Raw genomic sequence first — 24650 nt, 5'->3', positions numbered from 1 at the left:
GCTTCCCCTTTCGCCTCCCTTGTGCTCCAACAACGAGAAAAGTCCCAGCGTTTGGGCATCCCGTCTTCTGTGCCTTGTGCATGGCGCGTGCATGTACCAGGGCAGCCGTCTCTCTTCCTTAGCCAATGTGTACTATCACTATCCCCAGCCCCGAAGTCCCAGTGTGTTTCTTCCTCACTCTGCCTATTCCCCTGACCCGAGCATTTACAGGGGAATTACATTTGGGCCCATCTTTCCTCTGGGGCCTTGAGCATTGAGTAGAAAGAAACTGCCTTCATCATTTCCTGCACTGGCCGGCAAGACGGTAGGATTGATTGCTCAACAGTTGAATAAATGAACAAATAAGTGAAAGAGCTCACTAATGGATGATAAAATTATTTTAATTTTCTTGGCTCCAAATTAATTTTCTTAAAGTGAATCCTTTCAGCTTCTCCACTTCTGCTCTGTTAATGCCTCCCCAAAAACAGACACTTCCATCCATCGCCAAGCCCCAGACACCAAGCACCTTCCGTCGCCGGGCTTGGTTCCTACATTGTTAAGGGGTCCTGCAGGTCTGCCAATGCAGAAGAGAAAGGACCATTGCTGTCCTAAAAATGTCCACTGCAGAATGAGTTTTGTGTTAAAGAAAACCCGAATAGGCCAGTGTGCAGAAGAGAAAAGAGGGTTGCTGTGTGTTTTTTAAATCTGTATGAAGAAACATCTCAAACGAGCTGTCACGTCTACAAGCACGATGTGCTGTCTGTAGGAACGGAAGCGTCCTCCCTCCTGATGTGCGTTGATCTTACCCACACTTGCCTATTCCCCGTGTCGACTGAAATAAACGCGCAGCCTGAAAGTTGAGAGTTAAGTTTTATTTGGCAGGAAGACTCAAGCCGGGATGACAGCCTCTCAGATCGCTCTGAGGGACTGCTCCGAAGAGGTGGGGAGGAGCCAGGATATATAGGAGCTTTACAACAAAGACCAGGTAGTTGGAACAATAAAAGATTACTTGTTATCTAAAGAAAACCCGGCATCTCAAGTTAAAGAATTTAGCGCTTTTCTATATATGGGAGGAAGCAGATATTTGGGCTCATTGAATTCATTCCTTTGACAAGCGCCTAGCTATCTAGGGCCAGTATCCTGTCCTTTCTTATTCTGAGTCCCCTCAGGGTGCACCATTGTGAGTGGCTGCAGAGGCCGGGCTGCAGGCTTGTCTTCACTGGGGGGTGGTGGCAGTGGCTGATGACTTGATGCTTTCAGCATTCTTTGTTTGCTAATGTGGTCTGCAGTATTTTTTGTTCATACCTGTATACTTACTAGCATAAATCTCAGTCTCTTTGAGTGCAATCACCTATGTATGGATGTTGAAAATTTTACTTCCTGCCATGAGCTAACCCATCTTGCTAACCAGTGCTTTACGTCCTTCAAGACAGAGGCATACCTACGAGATATTGAGGGTTTGTTTCCAAAATAAAGCAAGTCGCATGAATTTTTTGGTTTCCCAGTGCATGTAAAAGTTTGTTTACACTCTTCTGTAGTCTATTAAGGGTGCAATGGCACTATGTCTCTAAAAACTATGTACACAACCTTAGTTAAAAAATACCTGATTGCTAAAAATGGTAACCATCCTCTGAGCCTTCAGCAAGTTGTAATCTTTTTGCAGTAGTAACAAGAGCACCGATCACATCACCATACAGATATAATACTAATGAAAAAGTTTGAAATATTGCAACAGTTACCAAAATGTAACACAGAGACACAGAGGGAGCAAATGCTTCCGGGAAAATGGTGCCTATATATTTGCTTGACACAGGGTTGCCACAAACCTTCACCTGTAAAAACCGCAGTCTGCAAAGTACAGTAAGGCAAAGCACAATAAAACGAGGTCTGCCTGAATGGATTTCCATCAATTAGGCATTTGTCAGATATGAATCAATTAGCATGCACTGTCTTCATAGCGTAGCAGAGAATGAGGGCAGGCTGCTGGGAGGGGCACTGCTGTCCATTCCTTTGGATTCCTTCTGTCCCCCCAGGGTGTCTCTTACTCAGGTAAGAAAGACCTGTCAGGAGCTTGGGAGAGGGTGTTGCCGAAAAACCGGCCTCTGTACCTGAGAGCCAAGTTGAGAGTGAGAGGCAGAGTTTCAGGAAGACAGAAAAGAACAGCTTTATTGCTTTGCCGGGCAAAGGGAGTCAGAGCCGGCTCATGCCTTAAAGGCTGTGAGCCCATCTTGGGGTTGAGGTCTTGAGGTTTTGTAGAAAAACTGGAGGGAACAGAAAAGGTGACAACAATCAGGGCGTTTTACAGGGTGTTACCTTCTCTTCATCTTGGTAAGAACTTGCTGTTGTTATAAGGAGGTTGTTATGAGGAGGGTCTGCCCGTTTTTCTGAGGTTCAGTCCATGACCTTCTTTCAAGACCTCCAGGGTAAAAAGGGATTAAGTTATTCTAAGAAAAGATAGCACAGGGAGGGGAGCCTGTTAGTCATAAGATCAGTTTAGCTGAAAGCACAGGCCTGAATGACTCAATGGCCACCTTGTTAGTTTTCTACTCCTTCAAGGGTGCTGATCAGACAGGACCACTGCTTCCAGCGTGCAGGTCGGACAGGACCCATCCCGCAGACGCCCTCCCTTGTCAGGTGCAGCTGGGAGTACAAGGTGGAGCTGCAGTCCGTCTGCACACAGCTTGACAAGCCACGTGCCCTGTGTGTGACTCACTCTCCAAAAAGAAAGCCCCCAGTGGGCTGGCATGGGCCTGGCCTTCATCAGAAGTAAAGGTGATGCATTAATGTCTAGCTGCTCTCTCTTGGTTGGTTCAGAGCGCAGGTGGAGAGAAGGGGACGTTGTGGGTTGGTGCCCAGAACACCCCAGCACCAGCAGTGAAGGTTCCCGGGGCATCTGAGCTCAGATTGTATACAGTCGCCGGAATGACTTTGCATTTCTGAAAATGTACGCAAGAGCAGTGAAACTGTCATTCGAGTATTCTTTTTAAAGAGCCTTTCTTATTTTGCTTTCTGCGCTCACTAAAAGCATCAGCAATTTTTAGAGAATGAAACGTGATACTGACTCAGTGCAAACCCAGGACTGATTGCATGTTTCCAATTTACTGTGTATCTCAGAACTTAGAAGTAAAAACAAATGAACAAAAAACTGTACCAACTGTGCAGAACAGTCTATTAGAAAATTGAGAAATACATAGTGTGGAATGGACCTGGGGGGAAATTAATCCTCGTGGTTCCATCTCTATCCTCAAACCTGATAACTCCCGTTCCAGGAGCTTCCTGCGTGCTTCAGTAATCTTGAAAAATTCATTCTCATTGACCACAGTCATAACAGTAACCAGGTGATCGTGGGACGGGATGAAATAATCAGTTCCATAAAGGATAAAACTATTTTTAAAAAATTACTCTTGGTTATCTCTGGTGGTGGGGTGGCAAGTGGATTATCATTTCTTGTGTTTTCTACGTTTTTTGCAACTGAATTTATGTTACTCTCATCATTCATACACAACTACGTTTTTATGTAAAGGAGGAATCACGGTGGAATCCTAGCTCACGCTGCAGGGGTCAAGTTCTTAGACAGGTTTACAGAGAACATTCATTCTACATAATCGTAATTACTTTGAAACTCCTTGAGCTTAGCCATAAAAGTATGTATCGTTTAACTAGCCCAGGACAGCTAGTTTTTCCTCTAGCAACAACTGTTTCCTGGGTGGAAGAGGCCACATGAAATCACTGACCTATATTTAAGGAATACACAACATAAAAATCACATTCATTTTTATGTTGGTTTGCAGAGGACGTGTAGTCTGTATCTGCCAACATTACTAGACATACGTGCATTTTCATTATATATATTAGCCAGATAGATGGGTTAAAACCGGGACTACAGTTTTAGTGTCACAGTACTGAACTTTTTATTTCAGTGTAATTCCAGACTTAGAGGAAGTTCTGAAATTACCACACAAAATGCCTTTTTTTTGAAAGTAACTTGGAGACATACTGGTCTTTACACCTAAATGCTTCACCGTGTTTCCTCAAAACAAAGACGTTTATTTTCATGTGCGCGAATTATAGCCTCAGCACAGCATACCTGGGGGTTCTTTCTGTAATAGGTAAACGTGGTTTGTAGTCTAAACTTCAGAAGATTTTTTTCCCTCGGGATTGCTCAGGCTTCCGATTACCCAGGTGGGACCAGAACTCCTGATGTAGTTGGAAACAAGATCGGGACATGAGCACAAGTTCCACAAGTAAATACGAAGAAGGAACTCTTGACTCTGTTTTTTTTTTTTTAGAAGCCAGGGAGCCTGGCTGAGTTTTATTTGGATTTCTGATGGCCATTGGTAGATCTAAGTTGTTTGATCTACATTGTTTGAAAGTCAAAAGGAAATTCATCTTGAATGAAGAGGCACTTCTTCATGCCCTCAGTCTTAAGCGAGACAAGTGATGCTTCAGGAAAATGTCACACGCAGTAAGGAATGTTCTCCCAAGGGATGTGTAGCCATGTTTGTGTCCCCTCCGGGGGGGAGTTCGTTGCCATAAGTGGACAAAGCGTGTCCCATTTAAAATCCATGTCCGAGAAACTTAGTAAAGAAAAATAAAGCCAGATTCAGACGTGGAGTCTGAATTTTGGGACTGTGAGAGATTTTCGAGATTGATAGTGTTGACGAAAATAAGACGACTGACCCAGTTTCCTGGAGGTCAAGATTAAAACTAGATTTGTGGAACAGTATTGCTTGGTGATAGTATGCCTCATGTTTTCCTCACGTTGGAAAACAGAGCAGCATCATACAGTGCTGTTTCAGTCTTGGTCACTGACGATTCCAGTCCCTGCACCATTGATGAAAAAGGGATATTTGGGGTGACTGCATGTGTAGTCAGTCCACCATTCAGCCTTTTAAATAGCTCATGGCAAAGGGGGTAGAGCTCAGTGGTAGAGCACATGCTTAGCATGCAGGAGGTCCTGGACTCAACCGCCAGGACCTCCATTTAAAAAAATAAATACATACATAAATAGCTCAAAATCCAAAGGAGCCTAAATTATCTTAAATTTGACTCAGAATTTGTGAAACCTGGTAACAGTTCATGTAGCTCTCGTATTTATGCCAGTCTACAAGAAAAAAGGGAAATCTAAGGACATAGGAGACAGGTGTTCAGAGGGGAAACTTCTGTTGAGGGTGGACCATCAAAACGGAAGTGACGGGGAAAGTCTCACTTAGAGAAGGGACCAGTTCCTGGTTGTGCATCTGAGAACCACATGGCCTTCCAGCTCTGCTCCACCATCAGGAAGCTCTGTGACCTTGGGCTCCAGGCAGCTCTGTGATTACCTTGGTTTCTTCATAGGAGAAAAAGATACCATTGAATTCATCACTTACCAAATCTATCACAATGTATGCAAAACAAACAAGATGCTTGTGATGATAGACATGTGTGTATTTTTATAATGTTAGTTACTAAGCAAAGCGAAGTAGCCATGACCTCCATAAAGTGGGTTTTTTCCTGAAACAGAAGGTTGTACCACATATCAGGATCCTTGGGTGTAGAGCCCAGTTCTGGTACTTGATAACCTTAAGTACATTTCTCAGGATGGGTGTCCCTGTTTGCTCAACTGTCAGTGGGAGTAATGATCCCACTTGAAGATTGCCGTGGGTGTCACATGAGCTAATGGACATGTAAAGGATGTCACTGGTGCAGTTGATCTCACGCTATCGAGATATCACAGCATGACACGATGGCATCACAGTCTGGCTGTCCCACGAGTCACACACTGATCAAAACACCCCAACATAGGTTCTCGCCCAAATCAGCATTTCAGACAACTTCTGCTCCATTGAACCATAGGCGGGTCCATGCTTAGAAGGAAATTCACGCTTCACAGGGGAGCACACAGCAGTGAAGTATGTCCTCTGGTGCCCTCTGTATATTTAAGCACATTTTTTTTCTACGGTCTGAAAAACACTGACCTGTTTTCCTGAACACTTTTCCTGCTCTGGCTCCTGTGTAATTTCCTGCCTGACAAATGGTCTGGCACAAAAGGAAATTCATAACTAGTCTTTCCTTTCCTATGGCTTTCTAGTTCAGAAGCCTTATCATGAATAATAGCTTCAAGGCAACAGGGTGGGTTGGGTTCTAAGGACATGCCTTTGAGGTGTTTGGAGCAAAGTTTCTTCTGGCAATACGGTTTCCTGGCCACACTCACCTTTCACACCTTGTTCTGTTTTGAGGCTAGTCTTATGAAGGGGATACCGGAGGCCATGGTGGAGTGATGCCTTTGTACAGCTTGTAGCAGTGGTCAGACTGTCATGTGCTTAAGAATCACCTGCTGGTCGCGGTAAACGTGCAAATTCTGTTTCTCAAGTCTGGGTGGGACCTGAGATTATACATTTCAGCAAGCTCTCAGGGGATGCCCACATAGAAGAGTTATAGACACCAGGATTCAGGGAGGAAGTACAGAGACCGTCCATCCAATTTCCCCTAATTGTATGGATGAAGGCACAAGGCTTAGGGAGCTCCAGAGGCCATGGTGATGTTAAGTATAATGAACAGCGTGGCAGTTACACACGGAGGCGTGAATCCGACACGCACAGAACTGCGATGGAAAAATGAAATCTGATCTCATAGTCCCGCTGTGGACAGCATGCCTAGAATGGATGACAGCTGATTTATGGGAGAACTGCTTGATAGGGAAAAAGGCACATCCCTTTTATAAATAAGTCCAGTGCAGCTGTATCATTTGTGGGGGATGCATTGTTCAGAGATGTAATCCTCAGTATTTTCAGATGCGTAAGTAATTATCTATTAAAATATAAGAATTGGTCATGGGAGAATCTCTTGTTAGACGAAATTGAAAGGAAATTTCCATGTGTATTTTTCCACCAGGAACCAGAAGAATCAGAAAACAGGGAAAAAATGATAATACTAATGCAGGTTCAATTCTATACAAAAAGAAAACCCAGCACATCTAGGCACGTTCCCCAGTCTCCAAATCAGACCTTTAATCGCCGTGTTTTCCGGGGAAAAGACTGAGGGTGGACCTCCTTTATATGAAGGAAGCTTCCTCCCCACCCCAAGTGCATTTATTTACAGGATGGGAGACGTAGTTCAATAATTACAACTGAAGCTTGTAAAAGAACTGATTTAATGTATAAAAACTTAATTTTCTCAAACCCTAAAATGTGGCAGGTAAATTTTTAGAAGTCTGGCTAGTGGATTAATAATCAAAAGAAGAATATTAGATGAATTATCTAGGATTCATCCGTTTCCCATTCAGTAGTCCTTTAATGAGGCCATTTCTCTCAAAATGACTTATGGAAGTCTCTTGCTGCTACAAAAACAAAATATTTTAGTCATTTGAAGATGAAATCACTATTGGGTGTCTCTTTGGATGTTGCTTCCTTTAAAATACTTTAAATATTGTCAATCATAGGAAAACAATGAGATATTTTGTTTTATTTTTCCTATTTACTATAATAGACACCCTCAAGACACTTTTTTATTATAAATACACGTGTTTAAAACATTTTTAAAAGGGCAGTGTACATACAGTGGGGTTCGCTGCATGTTTAATATTTGAAATTAAATATCACTGTTATTGTTTAAACTCCAGGTTAAATATTACCATCATTGAACTCAGTTACTTATTTCCACTTTTAACTTCAAGACTTCCTGTGCTTGGGTATTAGAGAAGATATTTGACTCCAGAGGTAACCACTGCAATTTGGGGCAATAACAAATAGCTTTTAGGAAAATAAAGAGTCTTGGGGGGAAACATGCCTAGTCTTTTAGTTTAATACAGCAGTTGGCAAATGTAGATGCTTAAAAGCTTTGAAATCCCAATATATGCCATCAAAGCATTGTAATGAAATATTAAATTAATTCAGATAAAAAGATAATCCACTAGGGCCACCAATATAGTAGAAGTGTGGTTTCCTGTGTGATGAGTCTGACCACTAAATTCAAAGATGAAATCTCTCTCAGAATGAACGATGAGATAATCACATTTGGCTCTGGGGTTTTGGGGGGTTTTGGGGGGAGGGTTTTGTTGTTGTTTTACTCATAGGAGGAATTGCCTGGTGCCAGTTGTTTTCACAGTTGGTAAAATCCTGAGCCCTTAATAATTTCAAGAAGTAGGTGGCCGCCTTAGACATTTTACGATCACAAAATTGAATCCTCCTCCAGCTAACCGTAATCCACCATTTTCACCCTCTTTTCGTCCCTTAAAAACCATACTGACTTCATTATTCCAAATGAATCTCACCAAAGGTGGTTGTTTCTAAATCTCCAACGTTAAACTGAGACAAGAACGTGGATTTCTGCTTTGGTACCAAAAAAAAATTTTTAAGCCTAATTGCTTTTCACTCTGCTAAAAAGGTAATGTTTCTTGAAAATTTCGTTCTCTCATTTTCTGAAAATGAATATAATAAACCAGGAAAATTAACCACCATGGGACTCCACATTTTAGTGGCCATTTGGAGGAATTTTCCTGCCAACAGTGTAAGAGATAAAAGAGAAAGGGGAGGGAGAGCAGGATATGCTGCAGCCTGACATGTGCTGCATATTTGATGACGTGCAGATGTGAGATTTTCCAGTATGACAGTTCCATAGTCTGTCTTTTTTACTGCCGTGGCTGAGATGGTACAGGATCCCCCCAGCTCCCGTGCCTGGGAAATGCCTATTTGAAGGGACAAAAGCAATAACGATTTCTTAGGGTTAATGATGCGTAGGTGAGCTTACAACCCCATCAATGTGGAAGACATTATGGAACAGTCACGCTTATAGTACGGGCTTTCTCCATTGGCTCTGCACATGAGCTATCCAGCGCTGAAAGAGGGAGCCTGGATAGGGAGGGGTTGAGTCAGGGAGGTTGGGGTGATGCAGCCCAGGACCTGGATTTCAGCACTGATGCTTACTGGCCAGGGAATCTTGAAGGGATCCAGTCATCTCTGCCCACCTCAGTTGCCTGTCCCATAAAGGTAAATCGTGCCTGCCTCGGAAAGTTGTTGAGACGAGAGTCGTAGAGGACGGGTCATTAAAGCTGGGCTCTAAAGAGTTCATATAGCTCAGATAAGCAGAGATGGGCTTCCCAGGGAGCAGGAACAGAGGGAAAAGGCATCCTGAGAGGAACACATGGTCCCCTCTGGGGGTAACCCCACCGATTCAGATGTGGTGTTAATATGTAGGGTGTTCCCCACACCACCACGCTATTCTCCAACCTCAGCAGTGTGTCTTACAGTTCAACCCAGTTCTCATACTACGACCTGAAGGTAGCATTCAGATTCTGCAGCCAATTGCAAGTCCTAGATGTCAGCTGGGCTTCTGATGACCGGCTATAAATCAGAGATTCTAACCACCTCCTCCTTAGGGTCTATTAATTTCCCAGAATGGCTCACAGAACACAGGAAAATATTTTACTTACTACATTGCTGGTTTATTACAAAAGGATGTAACTCAGGACTAAGAGATGGAAGAGCAGGACGGGGCAGGGTACGTGGGAAGGGGCTTGGAGCTCTCATGCCCTCTCCCACATCTCCCTGCCACCTGCTCACCAACCCTGAAGCTCTCCCAACCCTTTTTTTTTTTAACATAGCTTATTTTTTTTAATGTTTATTTTCTAATTGTTTATTGTGAGTATATAACACAGCTGATTTTTTTTATATTGACTGTGTATTCAGAAGCCTTGCTAAATTCACTTTTTTCTTCCCTTTTTGAGGTATAGTTGTACACGATTATGTAAGTTTCAACTGTACAACACAGTGATGCACAATTTATAAAGGTTATACTCCATTTATAGTTATCATAAAGTGTTGGCTATGTTCTTTGTGTTGTACAATATATCCTTGTAGCTTATTAAATAAATTTTATTCATGGTAGTTTGTACCTCTTAATCCAGTTCCCGTCTTATCCCTCCTCTCTTCCCTCTCCCCACTGATAACCATCAGTTTGTTCTCTACATCTGTAAGTCTGTTTCTTTTTTGTTATATTCACTAGTTTGTTTTCTTCTTTAGCTTCCACATGTAAGCGATATTATACAGTATTTGTCTTTCTCTGACTGACTTATTTCACTTAGTATAATACTTTCCAAGTCTATCCCTGTTGTTGCAAATGGCAAGACTTCACTCATTTTCATGGATGAGTAATATTCCATTGTGTATATACACCACATCTTCTTTATTTATTCATCCATTGGTGGGCACTTAGGTTGCTTCCATATCTTGGCTTTTGTAAATAATGCAAACCCTATTCTTTTGGGGTTTTACAGAGGCTTCCTTACATAGGCATGCTTGATTAAATCATTGGCCGTTAGGGTGGGGCTGAAAGTTCCAGCCCTCTAATCATGTGGTTAGTTCCCCTGATCACCAGCGCCTATCCTTAGGTAACCTAGGGGCTTTTCAGAAGTCACCTCATTAATGTAACAAGACACCTTTAAAGCTTTCATCACCTGGGAGGTTCCCAGGGTTTTAATAGCTCTGTGTCTACATGAAAGTCAAATATTTATTATAAATCACCATATCAGAGGTGTATACAGCAAAGAGCTGTGAATCTCATGGCTGGAAAGATGCAGGGCAGGGCAGATCACAGAGGGCCTTTAATATCTAGCAAAGGAGTTTGGGATTAATTCAGTAGAAAATGAGGAACCACCGAAATGGGACAGAGCCATTCCTCAGTATCAGGTAAAGATCTGGGGAACAGAGGGATAAAAATTAAACTAGGGAGAGCAATGAGGAGACAGCTATCACAGTTATCCAGGCTGAAAGTAGTGCTGGCTGAAGGGAGGTGGGCAGTGGGCAGGGGGCGGGAGGGGATAAGAGAGAATCCAAAATGGAATTTAAAAGGAGTTGTCGGTTATTCAAGTACAGGACACAAAGACAGAGTCACAGATGGTTCTGAAGGTTCCAAGCCTGTGGCTGGGAGAACAGTTCTGCCACAGTTAGAAAACAGGACGGCCGGCAGGAGAGCGAGGGGCTCAGTCTGGTACCCACTAAGCTCATGGAAGATCCAAGTTCATGACGGTTCCTGCAGACTGTTAGAAATACATACACTAGAGCAGGAGGGAGAAGTCAGGGCTGGGGAAATACATTTCAGATTCATCCAAAAGTAGGAGGTCCTTCTATAGAGTTTCAAGAGTGGTTGGGATTTCCCGATGAAGAATTGCAGAAAGAGACAGAAAGAGATACAAGAAGAAAATGGTAGGGACCAAGAGAATAGGAAAAAAGGAGCAGAGAGCTATTGAGAGAAGTCACGGGAACAAGCTCAAGTTCTGTGTATGCAAGACAAAGAGAAAATATTTCCCGATGGAGGAGGAGGTTAAGTGACGGTAAATACCGCAAAGACACCAAGAACAGCATGGTGCCAGGTGGGGCCGAGAGCAGATCCCACTTCCCACTGGCAAACGTTATTCCCTCAAGATGAACGAACATGTAAGCACCAATAATTATTCCAGAAGATCCTCTCTTTATATTGTAAGAACTTAACAGTCACAAGCATAAGATTTATATAAAAGAAATGCCCACTTAATTTATTAAAGCAGACATTGCTAAGTTATTAGCCATTACCTATGACTCCGTAAGATGTGAAAAAGTTGGAAGAAATCTAATGGGGGCCTTTTATCTGTACGGGGAAGGTCACTGCAAGCATCAAATAATTGAATCTTAGAATGGTGCTACAGCGAATAGATATATATTATAACTCAAATTAGACTTCAAGAGGACTGATTTGCTTGAGATTTTATCATTTAAAAGAATATCTTGCAATAAAACCAACTCCATGGATGGATATTAATCTCATACTTTAATGCTATTCTGTCAAATTGCTTTAATAGGTATATTTGAACAGAATTTTAACTTTTCAGATAAATTCTGTGTTGTTGAGTTAAAAGAGAATGTGAAGGATGATAGTAACATGTTAGAAATTAAATTTACATCCTGATTTTATTTTTTTCGTTTTCTACATCAATAATACTAACCACCAGTCATTGATTTGAAAGGTATAACACAGTCAGCTCGTGACAGGTGTGATTGGAAAGTGAAAAATTCTGTTGAATATTATTGTTAATAGCACATAGGCTATTTCTGAGTCAGCTTTAAAAAATACATCACACAGAAAAACCCGGTGAGTCTTTGGCAACGTAATAGGAGATTCTCGAATCTTGTGATACTGTTTTTAAAAGGGCAGTTGCACTTGATACAAGCTCTTTTTTCCGGTAAAAAATGCATTTCAGTAATGACAAGTATAATAGGGGAATTTTCACTAGAAGAACTTAAGGTATGTCGATTATGCTCCAGGAAGTTAATTTTGTTTAGTCAGTTTTAAAGAGGAGTGACTGGTAGTATTTTTTGAAAGGAGTCCCAGCAGAGGGGGAGGGCAGGATGCCTGGTCTGAGATCCCAGGAGAAATGTCGGGAGGCGGGGCTGTTTATCCCACAGAAGACCAGGCTGGAGCTGAGCTCAAGGGGCTTTTCTTTGTTGCCTCAGAGCATACATCCTGTAGCACCAGGGGAGCCTTTTGAAGAAGACAGATTTTTTTTTTTCTCAAAGCAAAACGATGAGAACTGTGCAACTGTGGAGCAGGCTGCCCATCACTTACACCTTTCTTGTCCTCACACATGTTTGGGGAGAGACTAAGGATTCGCTGGATGTGCCCTCCAGCCTAGAAGAAACTGTACCTTGTGCACTGCCCCCATTCCACTGCAAATGCCCCATCAAAGCACGTTGCCCATTCCTCTGTGACCGCAGTTTCCTAGGAGAGCCTTGTGGTGAAGGGAATGGCCAGGTACGTCTCCAGGTCTTTCACCACTAGGGGGAGTGGTGCAGCGCTTCAGAGCATCTGCCAAGGTCTAAGCCATTCTCCCTGGGCTCAGATCCCACCAGGGGCACTTGCTAGCTGTGGTTTTGTGCGAGTGACTTGACTACCGTGTGCCTCAGTTTTCACCTCTGTAAGATGGAGCTGATGATGGTACCCACCTGGTGGCTGTAAATAAGATCATGCGTGTTGAGTGGTTGCATTCGTGCCCGCAGACAGCACATGGTACTGTTATGATCGTTGTTACTCATCAAAGACACGGCTTTGTTTTGTTTAGATGAGCTGCTGCAGAAAGAGCAAAACTACTCGGATGACGTCTTGGCCAACATGATCAGTGAGCCAAGGATCAGTTATGGCAATGACGCACTCATGCCGTCTTTGACTGAAACAAAGACCACTGTGGAGCTTCTTCCTGTGAATGGAGAGTTCAGCCTGGATGATCTCCAGCCCTGGCACCCTTTTGGAGTTGACTCTGTGCCTGCCAACACGGAAAACGAAGGTAAGAAGCCCAGGAGGGAACCAGAACGTTCTGGTGTATATTAGCTCTCTCATGCTCTTAAGGAATGACTTTTGTTATGAAGCTTTAAAACTCCTTTCTCACCGAGGGGTATATTGTGGCTTTCATTCCAAAAGCACAATATTCAGTTAGGGTTTATGAGCCCGTGGCCTAGAATTCCCACCTTCAAAGGAAACAGACAGGTGGTGAAATTACGGAAATCACAGTTCACTCAGTGGAGAGAGAAATTTTAATGGGGCCTGCATAAATGGAGGTTTGAAAGGCACCAGAATAATCTGCATTGGTTATTTATTCTAGTGTGTTAAATTTCAGATGGCATTAAATGTTAAAGGCAACGATAGAGAACCACTTATGTAATGAAATGTAATTTTGCTTAAGAGTTACACAATTTTGTGTTTAGAAGGTTAAACACAAGGCAGCTGTCAAAATTAAGAAGCACGTTGATCTAAACGTTTCTTCCTGTGATAATTCAGAAAAGCAAGGTTTTCTTTGTCAACAAATTTGCACAATGGATTATGTACCTTCTTTCATAGGGATTTCTTAGCAGAAACTTCCAAATATCTATTTATAAGAGAGAATTCTTTAGTTTTTCTTATTCCATATCTTTTTACATGTTCAGAAGTATAAATTTTGAAGCATAGGAACACCTTGATTTCTAGACACTAATTAGTATGTTTTTCAAGAGCACATAGGATTTTATCTGTAACTTTCTTTGTTAAAGTAGCAACTTTTGATGGTTGAAAATTTTTGTGTAGACTATTTTCAGAACATGAGTAATCACCACAAATTGGTTCCATTAATTGGAAAAAAAAAGGTACCTTTTAGTAATATCAGATACAAACAGCAGTGTTATTTATGATACAAAAATAATCCAGACTTTTCCATTTATAAAACTAATTCTTACATAGAGGGAAAAATTTAAGGATATTTAGTTATCAAAGACCTGGGTAACTTCCTTATTAAATTGTATTATACTGGAATGCTAGTTGTGTTATTTTTTTAGGTAGATAGATTCTGGTAGATAGATTTAAAATCTTCATCATTTAGCCTCTAATGAGAGTTGTTTGTGAAAAATGTCCAATCTCAGCTTGTAAATGGAATGCTGCGCACAAGATTTCCTCTTTTCCTTTAGGATGCTGTTGTTTAATTGATGGAGGAAAAGGTAACATGTCTGAAGTCTACCAAACTTCGTTTCATAGGAAATTACAGTCCTCACTGCCCTTTTTATACCAAATAATGTTAAGTGTGTAGTTTGTCATTTATGTCCAAATCTTAGCTTTTTATTTAAAAAGTTAAATATATAGATTATACCCTATTTTTTCTTAAAAATTGCCTTTGCCATTGAGAAGTTATCTGCAATATGATTCTAAAATTACAATTTCTAGAGAATTGCCTATCCTTTTCTTATAATTTAAGACCTTTTCACATCTCTTACAAATATATAGTTTCTATAAATGCAGTGTTCTTATTTCATATGTATTATTATTTATTCATTTTGGAAAAGTAGAATAAAACATACTTTAGAGTTTACCTAAGTCATTTTTATGAACACACACACAAATAATAGGGACTACAAATTGTAATTTATGACAAAGTTTATGGAAAGAGATTCCGAGCGTTAACAGCATAAGCTAAGTTAGCAGCAGTGTAAAATTAATTTACAGACCTTAATACGTAGTTTGTTGTAATACTTGGTATTTCTCTTACATGTTATGACTCTTTTAGAAATGTGGACTGTGTGGAATTCACAGACATAAAAGACATTCCAGCCCTGTTCATGTTAACTCTTCACATTTAGTGAATACAGTGAAATGCAATGAGCTTGGTGCCACGGAGCACAAAAGACAATAGGAAAACATTATGTATCTTCCCCAAAGCTGCTGCATTTCCTGAATTTCAAAATTTCCCTTTCTCACTCAATCAAATCTTGAGAGCTTAGCTGCTTTATATATGAATATCAGCGTGCATGTTTCCTTGCTGCCTTTAATGAGGTATATTTAACTTTGCAGTTATCATGTTAATGGTATATATAATACCAACAGTTAAATGAATCTGCCCTTTTATGCCCTAAGCATTTTATCTTGCCTCTGAATTTATTCATATGCATACATATATATATGGTCTCCATTAAATATTATATGCATTCCATTAAACAAGCTGTTTATGTTAGCCAAACAGATCCATTTCGTCTTGGGAAAAAATGGAAGGAATATTGATTGTTTGTTTTATGTAGAAATATAGAAAGAAACGATTTTATTTCACTAAAGCCGCTTCTTGAAATCCAAATCCTGATGCCATCGTCAACAGAACACTGCCCCTGTTTTCTTATCCTTCTGCCCCTTAACAATTCCCCCACATCACTTAAGAAGTAAAGAAGTCTTGGTCCAAGTTAGGAGGCAAGCTGTGATTTTTTTTCCCTCCCCCAACTTGCCAAATAATCCAAAGAAGACTGGATTAACTATATTGTGCTTTCCCCAAAGTCATCTGCTTTTTGAAGGTGAAGAACAAAACCAATTTGGAGAGACCCCACAACACCGTGGACCACCACTTCTGCTCGGAAGTGGGCTCTGAGAGTGTCAGGTGGCTTGTGGCCATTGGGCTCACGTTCCTAACAGCACACATGGTAGAGCTGGTCCTGCGAGACAGTCTGCAGGCAGACACACACACACACACACGCACGCACACACACACATACACACACACACACACACACACACACACACAGGGCCCTTGGGTACAGCCAGGGTAGATGCCCGGTTGGGCAGAGTCCGTGACTGAGCGCCTCTAGATCGTTCACCAGCGTACAGTCATTACATTGACTGAGTCTCATCAAAAGAGCTACTATTCTTGTTTAAAAAAGAATGTTACTGATAAACAGCAAACTCGTACATGACAGTATTGGAGGCAATAATATTTAAGATCTCAGAGAGTTTGAATTCTGGTTTTCACCATTATCAGACCAACACTCCTTTTATCATATTTTGAGAGGACTCCTTAATGATGAATCTTAAAACAAAATGAACTGACACAGTTTAGAGGGGAAAGTCAATATAATGGGCGTGATTTATAGTAAGTGTTTTAACATGTGAGTGTTCAGGCTTGACTCCCATGGAAACAATGGCAGTCGGGTGTCTGCCCCCAAATGGATGTGACAAATACAGGTGCAGACTGCTAAGGGGGCTCTGAATTAAACATCCTTTCTTCATTTTATCCATTGGGGAGCTCCAGGGAGATCCAGCCTACAGTAGGAATTGTTGCAGAAATGCTTGGTGTTTATATATAAAGCTGACTTAAGTTTTGGACTCACATTGTCATAAATACATAAATGTCCAGCAGGAATTTAGGAAGCTGCATAGAGTGTGGAACAATTTTTATTTGTGTGGGACTGCCCCATGCATGTCATCTAGCATCCCAGATCCCCACTAAAAGCCACGAGTGTCTTCCCTCCTTCTCCAGTCATAGTGACAACCAAAGTCACCTCCACTTTCCTCACCATCCCACATTCTGGAATGATGTGGATCAGAGTTTAAATTCCATTTCTGCTGTGTCATTTTGGGCAACTCACAGAGCCTCTCAGGCTATTTCCCAGTCTGTGAAATAAAGCTGATAACAATTCCTAACTTAAAGATAGGATGTGCACATTAGTTGAGATGGTATGAAGACCTCTTAGCAAAGCCCCTGGAACATAGTAAATGTTCAGTGGTAGTTTTGTTTTTTTTTTTTTAATAGAACCAGGATCTCATTAGAGAGGTTTTACCAGCTTGTCTCAAGGAGAGATACTCTGTGCCCCAAACAGTATATCCTTAAAATTAATGTATATAGCAAGCCCTATAATAGTCCCCAAATCTTATCCTTTCTCCCCATCTCCCTCTTCTCCTTGTTTCTCGTGACTTTTACAGACATGTGCTTGCACACAGGGCTACTGAAAATATGTTAAGTTCTCGGCAGGGTGGGTATAGCTCAGTGGTAGAGTGCATGCCTACCATGCATAAGGTCCTGGGTTCAATCCTCTATTGACTCCCTTACAAAATAAATAAATAAACCCAATTACCTCAAAAAAATAAAATAAAATATCTAAAATCCTCAAAGAATTTCCTCTCATTGTTCCTGCAGCCCTTATCATCCGAGCTTCAAGTGCCGACCAAAAACTTTGTTGTTTTTCTCAAGAACAATCAGTCAGATCCACAGAGAGGATCAGACACCCAGACATTCTTTTAATTTACACTGAAAAAATAAGCGTATCAGGAACACAGTTTTCCAGTATTTTTAGGCTCTTTGGCCAGCTGCGATTTGCCTTCAGGCATTTTTATTCTGTGGTTTTTCTGATCCACAAAACTGAAATGGCTAAACTCAAGTGAAGCCGTTGTTTATAAAACGGTTGTTCTCATGGGTGGTGAAATCGTCCAACTGAAAGCTTTTGTGTTGATAGCGTTTTGTTTGTTCTGCATTTTCCTGATCGCCTGAGCAGGCCAGCCCGAAGGGCAACATGGGATGCAGTGGCCACCAGAAACTCGTTGTGGCCAACAGTCAGCTCCCCTATGTGTAAAACATACATAAAATGCTGTAATATTTTTCAAGAGGTGCAGCGGGTCTTGTAAGACTGGACGTGTTTGGTTGCATCGTGAAGTTGCCCTCTGGTAGATTCCCGCTTAGCTGTAAAGCAGCAATGAACAAATCACTTAAATGGGGAAACTGAGATTAATGTCTTTCATCAGACTTGCCAGGCAGTCCTTTTCAGGCCTCTCTTATCTACAGTAAAACCGGTTTCCTGCCGACTCCTCCATCACTAACTTAGGCATGGTGGGGAGGGGAATTTAGGCTAGGCAGCATCTAGCTTAGACTTGGTCTCTCACAGGGAATGCCAGAACTAACAAACTCAAAAGTCCTCGAGTTTCCATCATTCTCTGTCTTTCTTTTCATAAGGGACCATTGATTCAGAGCTGCTGAAGGCAGTGGAATAACACATTCCTGCTTAAGCTTTATTTTACCTCTGTAAGGTGATCTGTTTCTTATTTCCCATTTACTAAACAGCCAAAGTAACATGTTTTGAAGACTATATTCAAGTTTCTTTCCAGTTCAACAAGTAATGGTCCATTTGAAAATTAGGAAGTATTGATTTTGTTTTGGGAAATAATGCACTACTTTATCTTGACAATGTATATTCTTTTTTTTTTTTTTGCGATGATGTAATTATCTTTTTTAAAATGTATGGATGTCCGATCACTGAACACACAAGTTTATTTATTTTTTGAATATTAATTCCTACTAAATCAGCCTCACTCTGTTAAAGCAAACTAAAGTTTAAGTCCCTAAAACTGTTATTCTTTATCTTCCTAAAAAATAAAAAAAGATTTTATTACTGTTTTCAAATAATACATGCACCTTGAAACAAGGAGGCAGAGAAATTCAGAGGAATGATCTTCTGATCCAGAATAAACTGATGATAGCTTTTTGTGGTCATACCTTTCAGACTTTTTCCTAGGCATATTTGATACTTTTCAATATTCTCTTGAATAATGATGGAAGAGGGCTTTATCATTTGTCAGGTTCTTTGGCATATGTGTGCAAATAAGCCCTGGAAAAACCCAGCTTCCCTGTGACAAAACCGAGGCTCAGAAAGAATGTAGTTTTCGCTGAGAGTTTTAGTGGTGGATGGTGATGGCTTTAAAGTCGTCCCTGGGACTGACTACCAAGTCTTCAGCCTACATTGAAACCACAGGTTCAGCTGCTTCTCTGTGAGTCAGAGACCGTGTCTAGTGACTTAACTGTTGAAGGTGATCACCACTTAAAGTTACTTTTTTGCTCTGTGACTTGGCTTTGGTCCATTCTTACCTTCAACTGAAGCACCATTTGGGGCTTTTGTCATCAGAAAGTTCTCCAAAAGTATAATAATCCTCCAGTTAACACATTTTACAAGGAGTAAAAAAGTCCCTCGCGCTGTGTTGTTGTGGACGGGGGAAAAGATGGAATATAAAGAAGCAGTTACTGTTCAGGTGTATTTGGGAGTTGCTGAAGGAAGGATGTCTTAATCTGATACAGGAATAGAGCCTTAGAGATAAGTCATTAGGATATTTCATAAGTGGGATGTTTAATAAATGCAGTTGTATAGTATTTGAGAGTTTCAGAAGTAGGTTTAAAAAAATGTTTGTTCCTCATTACAATTATAAGACACAGTCATTATTATTTCTGTTTTACCCAAGAAGAAACAGCCTTAGAAATGGTCATTTGCCCAACGTCGCTTCCATCATGTATGTTGGGTTTAGTACATGCCTCGGTCTTTCTTTCTCCACCGTGCTGCCAGTCTGCATGATAACGGACCAGCCCACTTTTCTCTTTTGATGCATCCAAATGTCTTGGTATTCTCAGCAACATCGTGTTCTCCTATTTTGAAGACTTGGCTTGCTGCCGCTTGGTTCTCCCTCACTGTTCTGCCAGCGTGTGTCATTCAAAATCGATTTGGACTTATAATCCCATCTTGGAATGCCTGGGCTGTGTGCATCAGTAAGCTGGCTGGTCTTACTGAAATTGCTGATCCAGATGCCATCCCATCCAGCGCCCCTTCTCTTCTTGCGGACACCTCTGCACACTTTTCCCTACCTTCTCACCTCTGTCCTTCCCAGGCCTTCCCCGGGCTTTTTCCCTCCCTCCTGGCTTCACGGGCCACTTGTCCATGTATTAATCCTAAAAGCTTTCTGTGTCTCCCTTGCCTATTTCTTCAAAGACCAGGGTAAGTTCAAGGTAATATTTCCTGAGAACCAGAAGCACTTTGGAAATAATGGAAAACAATGGTGGGCATTCTTGTGCTGCCCGCAGTGTTTTCTTTGGGTCAGACCCAGCACACTCACCAAGGAAAAATTGTGAAAGGTGACCGATGCGGAAGGAAATAGTCACACCTTGCATATTTCAACTGTAAACTGTGTGTCATCTATGAAACAGAAACCAGCCTTTAAAAAATAGAGAGAGAAGAACTTTCTGGTTTACCTCTTCTACCCTCAAAAGAGGAACAAATTTGATTCGCTAAATGGCAGATTATGTGGTGAAACTCTCCTCTCCTGATAAATTCATATTTGCATTTCCCCTGGGGATTTAACGGAGTCCTTTTGTAGTTAATTAACTGTAAAATAAGATAAGCTTGGACAGTTGTAAAGGGAAGTATCTTTAAGATTTTCCACTGGGCTGGGCATAACGTATTTCACTTCTAATCAAAAGCCAAGAAACTATCTCTAAACTCGCTGAGAGGAAACCCACCCGCCCCAGCCCCTCTTCTTTGATGTTGCCGCGTATCCTGGTGAGTGCTTTCATTAGAAGACTGAGGAGCAGGGCTGGCACATCGGTAGCGATAAGCCATTTGAAGTGGTACCCCTCCCATCCTTGGTGCTCGGGATTAACTCACTGTGGTTCTTTTCCAGCTGCTCCGTTTTTATAACTTGTGTATTGCACATGCTTTTCCCTGCACTGTGTTCAGGAGCCACAACTTACCGTCTCGATTTGTCTTGTTTGCTTTCCGTGTATCTTGCTTCCTGTGCCCAGTCGAGCCTGTTGACGCCCGCCCTGCTGCCGACCGAGGACTGACCACTCGACCAGGTACAGCCCGGGTGCCCTCCACCCCTCCGCATCTCGCGCTTGCGCAGACGCAGCCCCTTGCTTCAGGACCAGCCTCTCTGAATCGCAACTATAGACAAGTAGGATTTGAAATGGCCATGGAAACCGCACTTTTTTTTTTAAAGACCCCTTTGCTTTTCCTTACACTTCATTTCCCAAGTTCCTAATTAGGTGATCTGTTTTTTCTTTCCGAGCGTTCCTTTGGAAACAGTAAAAGAGAGCCCGTCCAACTTTTAGTTTTTTCTTTTTTCAAGTGGAGAGGGTTATATAGAGCCTGTCTGGCCTCAAAAATGGAAACCTGCACAGATGCAGACTCTGTCTGGTGGCGACCTGGTTACTGCTGTGAACACACCTTATCCTGCCTTTCTTGTTTGGTGTCTGGATGGTCAGTTTCTAACTGAACTGGGCTCAAACTTCAGTCAGTTCCTCAAGTAGACATGACTCCCTAAAAATATCAGAATTGGAGTATCTCTAGAGCCCAGAACTATTTACATTTTATCTTTTACGGGTTGAATGTATTTATTCTTGATGGGTGGCTAAAACACAACTGATGTACATGCCTAATTTTACAAAGAAGTCCTTTATTTTTTAATGCTACTTAAAATTCCCATTCACACCGGTATGGACGGATGCTTCTTTTTTTGTAGTTTCCCAGGCATTAAGAAGAAATGCATTTTCACCTTTGTTCTGTATTGATCCCATTTCTCAAACTCAGTTTTAAGAATAATGTCAAACCACAGCAGAAGCATATACATGCCTGGTTTTGACTCTGTGCACAACCTCACCCAACTGATAGTTGCTTTCAGTGAATCAAAAAGAGGAGAAAAGTTACTGAATTAAAAATATGTATGTTCTGGGGAGATTTTACTCTTAACAGTGCAAACCTACCCATGTTTGTTTTCCTCTTTATCGTCGTAATGTCCCCGCGCAGTAATCAAGGAACAGGGAGCTAACCTCATTTGGAGATGCTACCACGTGGAGGTCGACCTTTGCTCCCTGGGTCAGATACAGTCAGCAGCGGGGCCCAGCAGACCCTGCCCTTCTCTCTGCCAGCAAAGGCTCATGTTACATCTGCCTCCAACCACAATCACTGGCGAGAAATTCAGAGTCTGCCTTGTGGCGTCTTCATGCCTCTACGCTGTAATTAACAGGGCAGCAGGGACAATGGAGTGACACATCTTGACAGCCGATCTCCTTGATTTTATGTCTCTTTCTGTAGGGCTTTTCAGAAGAGTTTAAATGATAGTAAGTCAGACACAGTCTTAGCTCTCCTAACATCTTCCTTATTGCCAGTGTCACACAAGTGAATTTCAGGGAACCAGCAATTGGCACGTCCCTGTCCTGCTCAGCCCACGGGTGGGGCCCAAGGCTGAAAGTCAGTTACATTCTAACTGCAGCCGAGACCAGCTTGGGCCTTTATTTCATGGTGCTTCCTACTTTATTTTTAAAGGAAGAGATGCTTTTCGTTTGCCAGCATAAAATGTGCATTAGAAGCACTCATTCAACCAATTTTATTATTAAGTTGCTACATTGGGAACACTGGGCTATTATGTTCCTCCTGAAATACCCAGGAAGAGGTAACACCACCAAAGTTGGGGTTTTTTGTTTTTGGGGGTTTTTTGTTCTTTTTTAAAAAAAAAAAAAATCTTAACACAATAAGGACTTTTCCTTACAATGTGCTGAATTATATCATTCGATTTTCCAAACTTAGAAACCCTTTCCAGGATTGTCACATCATGTCATTCAACTGATGGCATTGTTTTTTTTGAATAATCATTGTAGTCACTTTGAAACAAGTAAAGAAAGGGCTTTTTAGGGGAAGAACCAGAGAACAGTTAGAGGTAATATATAGATGGGAAGGAACCCCTTCTAAAAGCTTCGCTGTAACAATAGGAATATCTCATTTCGATACTTCACAAAGACCCTGCAACTGCTCTGGAGGGTTGAAAGAAACTAAGTGAGAAGGTCCCCACTCTCAGGAGTTTGAAGTGTAATAGAAGGGCCACACTTTGCATAATTAGAAAGATGAGAAGGAGTCAGAAAGGCTGGAAAGAGCAAAGCGACGTAAAGTGCAAAGCACCTCGTGGCGTTTGTTTGGGGCGTGAGCAGACGGGGCCGTAACCAAGGTGTGTGTCAGTCAGGGATTTGCTGGGGGTGAGCTTCAGGACAGGTTTTGAGAGGTGCTAGGTCCACCCCATTGGCAAAGATGAGGGGAGCAATTCTATACAGAAGAAAGTATGGCCTGGGCCAAGTTTGCTTTATTACACCATTGTGAGGCTTGGAACCCCCCAGTAGAAAAGGGCCATAGATGGAAAAGAATGCTCAGGTAGGAAGTGAGGGAGATTCTGATTAAATTATGTATATGAATAGCTCTATTTGCTGGATGTGTGTTAAGACATACATGTGCTCTGTATTCTTGTGCTTGTAGTGAGTCTTTCGAGCATTTGGACCAATTCCCCCCCAATTTTCTAGCGTTAGTTTTGATTCTTTGTCATCACACTTTTATGAGACCACCTGCGTGAGTCTAATGTACTGAATTATGTCTTTAGTTTTTCCAAACCTAGAAACCCTTTCCAGAATTGTCAAATCGTGTCACTGAATTGATGGCATTGTTTTTTGAATAATCACTGTTGTCCCTCTGAAACAAGTAAAGAAAGGGCTTTTGTATAATCACAACTGAGGAAGATGACTTCTCCTTGACTTTCATATCTGAAATACCAGGGCTTGGTAACTTCTAGTGTTAAGAAGGGAACACCACACTATCATAGGTGATTTCTGGGGACGGTGGCCATGACAGCTGCTCCCCTAGGCTTATTCCCAGAGAGAAATAGACTCTGAAGGACAAGTTACCAGTTACCATTTGACCAGAATAAGGAAGAAAAATACAGGCATACCTCGTTTTATTGCACTTCCCAGATGCTGCGAGTTTTGCAAATTGAAGGTTTGTGGCAACTCTGAGGCGAGTAAGTCTATCGGTGCCACTTTTCCAAGAGCATTTGCTTACTCATGTCTCTGTGTCACAGTTTGGTGATTGTCTCATGGTTTCACACTTATGTATTATTACTGCTGTATTATGGTGCTCGGTGATCTTTGATGTACTATTGCAAAAAGATTACAACCCACTGAAGGCTTAGATGATGGTTAGCATTTTTTAGCAGTAAACGATTTTTAATTCAGGTCCATATGCTCCTTTTTAAAAACTAGACTACAGTATAGTGCAAATATAACTTTTATGTGCATCCAGAAAGGGAACCCCCAAAATTTGCATGACTTTATTGCAATAGTCACTCTACTGGGTGGTCTGGAACTAAACCCGCAGTATCTCTGAGATGCGTCTGTATGTTAGCAGGCTCTTCACAGGGTAGAAAGCTTACTCTTTCCACTGTACTTTAACCAGCCCTCTCCAGTCCTAATAAAGGAAACCAGATGCTTTGTGAAAGGTTTCCTGAAGGACCTGCTTCCCTTCTTCAAGTGAATAGCAGGCTGTCCTCACTCATCGTGATTTTAACAAAGAGACTCACACCAGAGCTTAGAATGGAATCGGCACAAATCAGAAAAAGCATCTTGTGAAACTGTAAACAAAGGTCCCGGAGGTTTACTTAAATCTTCTCATCACATTTCATTCTAGGCAGTATCAGCTTGTTATCAGGGATGTTTTCTCAGGTGCAAGCTTATTAACTTCCCCCCTTTAATGAGATTTGCTCAATATATAGAAAGTCTTTTCAGTGAATGGCTGAACGTGCTGTACAAAAATGAACCA

At 41.5% G+C, this 24650-nt stretch overlaps 1 protein-coding gene across 6 annotated transcripts in view; it reads left to right on the top strand.

Moving 5' to 3' along the window:
* Window positions 1-24650, top strand: part of APP (amyloid beta precursor protein) — a 259277-nt gene that overhangs the window by 219995 nt on the left and 14632 nt on the right. For 3 of the 6 annotated variants that reach the window (XM_031458271.2, XM_031458292.2, XM_010977390.3), the window contains 2 exons: window positions 13049-13270; window positions 20819-20872. In XM_031458271.2, coding sequence (XP_031314131.1) covers window positions 13049-13270; window positions 20819-20872 — 276 coding nt within the window. The remainder of the gene's footprint in view (window positions 1-13048; window positions 13271-20818; window positions 20873-24650) is intronic. The other 3 variants (XM_031458279.2, XM_031458305.2, XM_031458262.2) reach the window with 1 other exon arrangement.

This window comes from Camelus dromedarius, chromosome 2, assembly GCF_036321535.1.
Source record: "Camelus dromedarius isolate mCamDro1 chromosome 2, mCamDro1.pat, whole genome shotgun sequence".
Lineage (NCBI taxonomy): Eukaryota > Metazoa > Chordata > Mammalia > Artiodactyla > Camelidae > Camelus > Camelus dromedarius.
Note: the sequence above shows the minus strand (reverse complement) of the source record. Positions and strands in the feature narration are given on the sequence as shown.